General features: G+C 49.5%; 1 protein-coding gene across 1 annotated transcript in view; it reads left to right on the plus strand.

Annotated features, from left to right (window-relative positions):
- Nucleotides 1-3,414, plus strand: part of CPLX4 (complexin 4) — an 8,748-nt gene extending 5,334 nt beyond the window's left edge. Inside the window, exon 3 of the mRNA XM_009082105.1 lies at nucleotides 3,187-3,414. Coding sequence (XP_009080353.1) covers nucleotides 3,187-3,414 — 228 coding nt within the window. The remainder of the gene's footprint in view (nucleotides 1-3,186) is intronic.
- The last annotated feature ends 5,249 nt before the right edge of the window (nucleotides 3,415-8,663 follow it).

An 8,663-nucleotide genomic window follows, 5' to 3' on the forward strand; every position in this document is an offset into this window, starting at 1 on the left:
TTCAACAACAAGTGCTGCTAAAGGCATCAAAAAGGAAAGCTCCTAGCCATGAAAGGGACATGTAATCTCCAACAGCTCTTGCTCCATTGTGCTGTGGTGGGGATGTTCTTACAGCTTGATTTAAAGAGTGAAACAGCTGTGGATCCACTGTGGGAAAGCAGAGTCACAATGCAGCCGTCAGGAGCAGCAGTCCCCACACGCCTTCCCTGTGCTCCAAACTGTGATCTCTATGTGGGGATGCACGAGAGTTTGCTTGTGGGGGAGAAGGCTGCTGGGTCCAACCTATGGTTCCTGGTACCTACTTGTGAGGTACCTGCAGCCCTTGGGTGGCACAGGGACAATGGGGGCTGAAATTCCCACCTGCAGGTCAAGGGCAGATGAACTCTGATTTTGTACGTAACTGTGCCTTACAGGTGATGAATCACAAGATCAGGTCTGGATTCACTTACCTAAGGATCTCTGCACATAGGCATAGGCCAATTTTATGGCAGGATAAGTTAGGCATAAGGAAAGCAATGCTAGAAAGCAGTTTAGCTCCCCTGTGGGCTAGTCTGTGAATTCTGGTCTTTTCTGTTTACAAGCAGACTTCATATAAACAGATGTTTAGGCTCTTTTCTGCTCACACCCACCTGTGAATCATGTATATGTGAAGCACTCTGTAGTGTACTGCCTCTGTGACAGAATGGACCTGGTGCTGCCTCCATCGGATGCATAATAGGGTCAAATAATATTACCACGGACCAGGACTCCATCGCCTATGCTGTTGAGTTGTCAGAATAATGTCTGACCCAGTTTTGGCCTGGGCACTCTCCCAAGCAGTTCCCAGGGCCAGTTTGGGAGTTAGGACAGGCATTCCCAGTCGGCAGAGAGATGGGACCACCCTGTTTGGTAGGACGAGAGAGTTCAATAGCATCTCAGTGGGTTTTTCCAGGCCAGCTGGCCTTGGGGCAAGAGACCAGTGCCAGACATATTTAATTTACTAGAATAGATGTGGCTTCTGTGTTCTCAGAGATCCTAAAAGGGTGACTGAACATGTGCAGGGACCTGGAGGCTATGGAGATGAAAGTCACTGGGAGAGATTCCCTCCAGTCCAGCTCAGGTCTGCCTGGGTCCTGAGTCTGAGCCTGTGTGGGCCTGTGGCCCCAGCTGTGCTGTCCATGAGCTCTGCCTACCTTGGGTGCTCTCTGGAGCCCAAGCTGAGTGTATTCTGGTGCAGGGTAGTGCCTCTATTGCTGTCAGAGCCACATCTGGCCTCAGGAAAACCTCTCCTTGTGAGAAACCAAGCTTTAAATTTTTTCCACCAGACTCAAAAAATCCCAAACAACACCCAATAGATAAAATCAGAAACACAATCCTACATTTCCATTTCAAACCAAAGTAAACAAGAAACAAATCTGTCAGATTTTAGAAGAAAGATAAGAAGCCACACATATTATGTGCAGCTTTGCTTCTTGTTGAGCAACACCACTGTTGAAGCTCATTCTAGATCTAGTCAAGGACAAACTAAGTGCCAAGTGGGTAGAGGCAGGTGACTTGGGCAGAATTGTGTTGCTTCAGACTACATCTGAATATCTTCTTCTTCAGTCAGGGAACACTTTGAACCCCCAAACTGTGTTGTGCATCACATCTCAGACTTCAGTAGCACAGTGAGCTTTGGTGCAAGAACATGCCAGACAATTGTTCACATTGCCAGAAATGTGCATCACTGCAGTAGTATTCAGTGATGATGCCTTAAACTATAAATAGCTCTAAAGAAAAGAATGCATGTGAGTGTCTGCTGAGGGGCACTTTTTCAGCAGTTAAGATGCTATTTTTTTCTATCATCCTCTACCGCTGCTTGGGAGGATTTCAAATGGGCTAACTCCTCTGATAGACACCACTTGCTGATTAAAAGCTTAACACATTTTTCCCTGCCACACAATCAATAAAAAACATCTCTGCTGATTTGGATTGTTTCTAGACCCCACAGGTCTGACAGCAGCAACCCTTTCCCAAAGCACATACTACTATGTGCTCAGCCACATAGTAGTAACAATCCTGATACAGCTCTCCGTAGTTTCATAGGAGAGATGGGGAGAAATCGAGTTAGACAGTTACTGCAAATATAAAGCTGTGCAAATATGTAATGTTAAACACATCTCTGCAGTTGACCATCCCAGTCTGCCTGTCCTTGCTGAGGCCTGGAACGACAGACACTGCTCCTCCTATATGTGCCTCCATTCATTCATGCAAGCCCAGAGCCCTCACCCTCAAAAATACCTCCTGCTGATAGCATCGCTGCTTATTCATATCAGGCCTTTGCTGCTGTCGAGCTTCATTTTGGAGACGTAATGAGGCATTAATGCTTACCTTTGATGTGCGAACTGTGTCAAAATGTCCCGTTCTCCTGAGCTCCGCCAGAATCCACCACCAAACCGAACGAACCCGGCGCTGTGTGAGCAGCTGACACGGCCGTGCGGGAGGTTCTGGGGCACAGGCAGGACCTGTGCGGCGTCTGCTGCCCCTCAGCCCTGTCGGTGCCTCCGCAGCGGCTCCTGCTGCCCCGGGCAACACGCTCCGGCCCCCAGCGCCGAGCTCTGAGGGGGCTGTGTCGATATGTCTGTTCCCTCTGAGAGCCAAGGGACACAGCAGAGCTCCTGCGCCCGCTCACAGCGCCGGGCGGGACCCCGAGCTCTGAGGGGTCTGTGTCGATATATCTGTTCCCTCTGAGACCCAAGGGACACAGCAGAGTTCCTGCTGCCAGCGCCGGGCGGGAACCCGCACTCTGAGGGGTCTAGCTCCTGCTGCCAGCGCCGGGCGGGACCCCGAGCTCTGAGGGGTCTGTGTCGATATATCTGTTCCCTCTGAGACCCAAGGGACACAGCAGAGCTCCTGCTGCCAGCGCCGGGCGGGACCCCGAGCTCTGAGGGGTCTGTGTCGATATATCTGTTCCCTCTGAGACCCAAGGGACACAGCAGAGCTCCTGCTGCCAGCGCCGGGCGGGACCCCGAGCTCTGAGGGGTCTGTGTCGATATATCTGTTCCCTCTGAGACCCAAGGGACACAGCAGAGCTCCTGCTGCCAGCGCCGGGCGGGACCCCGAGCTCTGAGGGGTCTGTGTTGGGCTCAGCTCTCCCTGAGAGCCAAGGGACACAGCAGAGCTCCCGGCAGGTCCCTCACGCCTGTTGTTTTTGCTGCTTTCTGTCAGAGCGAGCTGGACGAGAACCAGATACAGATGGCTGGGGATGACGTGGGCTTGCCCGAAGACCTGCAGAAGATGGTGGCAGAAGACCAGGAGGAGGAAGAGGACAAGGACTCTATCCTGGGGCAGCTGCAGAACATCCAGAACATGGACGTGGACGCGCTCAAGGAGAAGGCACAGGCCACGTTCACGGAGATAAAACAGGCAGCTGAGCAGAAATGTTCTGTCATGTAGAGGAGCCACCAGTGCCCAGGGGCTGCCACCTCAGCCTGGCCTGGCCAGGGCTGCAGGGCGAGGGAAGCACAGGGACACACTTAGCTCCATAGCACTCCATGTACACACAGAAAGTGACGAGAGAGAGACCTCAAACCCTGAGGGGAGGCTGCAAACCCACACCCTGTGACGGCCTAGGACAAAGGTAGAGCTCATCCTCATTTTTTAGTGTAACATTTTTCCCCCATGAAAAAAAAAAAAAAGGCTTTAAAAAAGTTAATATTGGGGAAAAAATGTGCCTTTTTCCATTTTTTTAAAGTTATCAAAATGCTATTAAATGTGTATGTTTTAGCAAAATTGTATTTCTGATCCATCACATATAGGTAACCACTCATTTAATACCACTTTCAGAAACAAACGCATATATCCTATAAATACATGCCTGATTCAAACATTTTGAAACAAACACTATTCAAATGTTGACTTTTGCTGCAAACACTTTAAAAAATGTTTTTTACCATCTCTGTACTAAATGTAATGAAAGGCAAAAAGTGGAGCATGTAGCCCAACAGCTTGGGACAAAAATGTTGTCATCTATAGCACTGAGTGGGGCTTGCAGGCCAGCAAGGCTTGGTGGCTGTCGGTGAGCCCTGCTCAGTCAGCAGTGCAGGCTCCTCCAGAACGTCCTCTTCACAGCCCCTCGGTCTCCAACAGCAGTTTGAACGCCAAGGGACAGCAGTGCCCCTCTGCCTGGCTGCTGTGTGTGCCAAATTCTGGGGCCTGGGCTGCCAGCACAGGACTCGTATGGGCTAAACCAAGCTCAGCATGGTGACTCTGGGAGTCACCTCCGTCAAAGCCTAAAAGCAAATCTGGCCCTCCTGGAAGGTTGTGCCAGGGTAGGGCACCCAAACCCCAAGGAAAAGCACAGCTTTCACTAGTGCTAAATGTGACTGAGGCTGTGGGACAGGCAGGATGCTGCTCCCGAGGGGCTCAGGTGTTCTACATAGTGAAGTACTTCGTAAGTTCTCCAAGAGTGAGCCTATGAATTAAATTTGGAAATGAATACATGGCACCTTCCTACGGGTTTATAAGTCTCTTTTTCTCTCTCTCTTTCTGTCTCCATCTAATCAAGTAAAAATATTCATTTTAAATGAACAAATGTGCTAAGTATGGTTTGTCTCCTCTTCCCTTTCTTTCCTTTTCTATTTGTCTTTTCTCTCCCACCCTTTTCCTCTTCTCTTCTCTTCTCTTCTCTTCTCTTCTCTTCTCTTCTCTTCTCTTCTCTTCTCTTCTCTTCTCTTCTCTCTCATCTCACTTCCTTCCTTAATCCTGGCCTCAGATATTGGTCTGTGAAGTGCACAAGGTACGATTGCAGCACACTCCAGGTGTGAAACTCTCTCTGTGCTGAGCTCCCTTTGCCTGACTTGGGTCATGTCCTGGTCCATTCAATGGCTCTTGTACTCTAACAGGTCATTTCTTTAGTGAAGAAAACCTATCCTCAGCAGGTCTGCCAAGCATCAAGGCTACTGTGCCTAAAACCACTAAAAGTTCTGATCTGATTTCTGTCTCTTGGGATCCTTCTCTCATGTGGCACCAGAGAATTTGATTACCTATGTGGAAAGAAAAATGGGGTCTTTTAGGAGGTCTTTACATAAAGATAAAGTAGCTAAAACAGTGGCCAGCTCAGCTCAACCAGCCTGTGGTTTGTGAGAGTCAATTAATTTCCCTCTCTATTAGTATAAATCTGGCTAGTGTCTCCACACTGTTCTGTTGCTTTATAGACTGAATAGTCTTATCTATAAAACACCAAAGTAAACAGGCCTAAGACTCGCAACCATTGAATTAAAATGTGCCCGGGACATCCTGAAAATCTTACTGAAAGCATCTGGTGGTTTAAAGGATCTAATTAAATTTGTCAGCAGATATAGGATCAGCATTTTCACGGTTTAAAGGGTCAGAGAAGAAAGTACAGTCAGAATCACCAAACAAACGATTAATGAGACTCCAAAAAAATATCAGGGCTGACAGAGGCAGGTGGGACTGGGAGGTGGCTGGGAGCCCTCCCCACGTACAGCCTGGGGCACTCCCCAGATCTCAGAGCAGAGATCCACACAGTCTGGAGTGGCAGGACTGAGCTACCAGAGGTGCTGGTTTCTGCCCTGATCCCCCATGCTCAGATAGAGTTTCCCTGGGGTGTTTGCACCCACCCTGGGGCGGCACCAGGCTGTGCACAGGAGCAGTGGGACTCAGCTCCAGAGACAGGGGAGCACCATTGCTCTAAATCTCCCTGAGAACCCTCATGGCCAGGGCAGAGAGGCAAATCTGTGCTGCCCTCAGCAGGAGAATGATCCTCACTTTGCTCCCTGCCAGCACCTGCATGGCTCATCCCTCCAGCACAGGCTGTCCCTGTCCTCAGACAGCAGCTGCAGGCCTGGGGAGGCACACGGGTGGGAGGTGACAGGGTCACACAGAGTACATGTCACGGGGCACGCAGGTCCTAGGTGCTTAGCCTGCAGACAGACCACAGGGGAACCTGGCTGACAGGCAGCACACTAGAGCTCTCAAGAAAAGGGAAAGAAGGTCTTTCTCCAGTGGCTTTCAAAAAACAGCCTTTCTCCTAAGGCTGCTGGAACCTTAAGGTGCAGCCACTGCACGTGTGTGCATGTGCATATGTGCCGGTATGTGTGTATGGGGATGTGCTTGTGTCTGTGTGTGTGCACAAATGCATGTGTCCCCGTGTGCATGCACCTGTGCACACGTGTGCATGTACATGTACATGTCTGTGTGTCTGTGTGTGTGCTGGACAGAAGAGGAGCAGATTAAAGTGTTAGGTCACGTGGGAGTTCCTGCTGGACGGACCCTACCTGGGATTTGGGTTCTTATAGTTAATAGGATCGCTGGAGCTCAAGGCCGTCATCCCATCAAGATAAATGTCTCTAGTGCCCACTTTTAAGCAATCTGAATTCAATTAGGCTAATTGGAAAACAAGTAAAGAAGGATTGCATTAATATAGCTTTATAGCATGAACCTCCACTCACTCCCGCTGAAGGGATGGCTGAGCACGGCAAGCCTGAATGCCAGAGCCCTCACACCCAGCCCGTGGCGCTCCCACCAGCCCAGGCTGCCCGGCTCTCAGCTGATTCCCTGCTCACAGCCCAGACAGGCGCCCAGGCAGCAGGTTCTGTGTGATTCCCGCGTGCCAGAGATCACCGTGTCAGTGGTAGAGAAAACACAGCTGACTGTCCTGGGGCAGAAAAATCTCACAAGAGAAAAAGCAGGAGACCGGCAAGGTACAAGTGATGCAGTGATAGGAGGAGGCAGCAGCTTCCTCATGCATTATGCTTTCAAGAAGGTTCTTAAACTAGATACTTGGGAGCTTCTGGGGAGGAAAAAAACAAAGCTTTACCCAAAGGTAAACGTCCTTTTCAAAGCTGTGACATACCACAGGATCAGTTTCTGAGGCTTCGTACTAATACAACACGTCCCAGAGGACTCTGGCAGCAAGGGATTCAGCGGCCAGCCAGTACATTAGACCCGAAGGGAAATGTTTAGTTACCTTTCTTCGCCATTCTAAACCTCTCTGTGTTATCAGAGGAACCATTAGTCTTCCTCACCCCCTGGAGCTCTCTGGTGCCTCGTGTGTGTTAGGGCACACAGTTTGTGCCTGAAGCATGGCAAGGGAGAAAAGCTAGACCTGGAAGAGTCAGAGCCGTCTCTGCTCTGCTACAAGGCTGTGGGTTTTTTGATTTGGCTTTTTGTTTTTCAGCTTGGACCAAAGGAGTTGCTGCTTCCCTCAACAACTCCACTCCCTTGCAAGAAGGATGCTACAGTGACAAATGTAGCTCCGTATGGCAAATACAACTGTAGCAATCTACTGCTGAGCAAAGGATCCTTCTCTGTTAGGGAGGAAGGTCTCTTGTGTACTGTGTGGGGCTCGTGCACCCTGCTTCAAGGGTGGAAAGTTTTGTTGCTGCACATTCACATCGTTATAAGCAGAAAAAAAAAATACTGAGTCTTACTCCTGTAACTGACAATTTTGACAGGTACCTAAAAGTATTATCTGTGCCAGGATCCAATGCCCTTAGTGGCACTGGCTAAAGGATTTTTGCTCCTTTGTCTCACCTTGCTATCTTTCTTTGCTACAACAAGCAAAAATGATTCCCAAGTTTGCCCAGGGCTTCTGGAGGGACAGGCGTGTTTTGTGCTGGTTGTGAGTGTGGTAAAACCACAGCTCCAAATTAGAAGAAATTAGGGACATTGCACAGTTCATTCATCTTCACTAATGGAGTTCTTGGGAAATACGCATGTAGATTAAAGGAACACAATGGCCCCTGGCTGATTGCTTTGAGTACCCTCCAATGCCTCTACAATGGTATCGACTTGCTCTTTATATTGTGCACAAAAGCCACACTAACTTTTTCTTGTCTCTTCTGTTGGCCTCTTCCCTCTTTGCCAACGGATGGCTGAGTTCTTTCGGCCCCAAAGCACCCCCACAAGCAGCCAGTAAAGGCAAACCTCACCTGGAGCTGGGAAAAGCCATGCATTTTTAAAAGGAATTAACTTCGGGACATCAGACCATAAACCTGCAAAAGGTACGGGCACTGACAGAAACAAGCACTGCCAACCTTTGTTTTGAACTAATTCATCTGGAAAATATCCACACAAAATGCATCCCGCTGGAGCAGGAGGAAAGCAAAAATGAAGATTTTTTTGAGAGAGGTCACACCTTTTTTTGGACAAGCTAACAGATCTGAAAGGAGGAGCAGCAGCAGTGGTGGTTCTCATTCACACACAGTCTCCTCAGGCTTCAGATGGAAGCATCTTCACAGCTAAGTGCACGCTGAAAACCGCTCTGGATGTTACTGTGTTTGTCACTTAAACCAGCTGGGGCAAAAGACGGCTGGTGCCTCAGAGAAACGGGGAAGTGCTAGCACAAAAAGTGATAAAGAGACAGAAAGAGAAAAGCAGGGGAAAGGGTGATGCAGGGGGTGCGATGCCGTCGCCTGTTTGGTATTGTGCTGCGTCCACGTCCTCCACCAAGCCAAGCACAAAGCGATGTGTGGGATCTGACTCTGCCTCACCTCTAAAAACATTTTGTACACCCCCCATGAAGTCATGCCCTGCCTGCTACCCACGCCAGCCCTGCTGGAGGGCAGGGTCGCAGAATGGGCTCTTCTCACAAGCTCTGTCCTATACCAGCACCTTGGAAAACTTCCTCACAAGTACCGCCTAGCGCTTTCCCCGGACTTGTGAGGGCCGAAAGGCTGTGC

Source organism: Acanthisitta chloris, unplaced genomic scaffold (genome assembly GCF_000695815.1).
Source record: "Acanthisitta chloris isolate BGI_N310 unplaced genomic scaffold, ASM69581v1 scaffold19489, whole genome shotgun sequence".
NCBI classification, from domain to species: Eukaryota; Metazoa; Chordata; class Aves; order Passeriformes; family Acanthisittidae; genus Acanthisitta; species Acanthisitta chloris.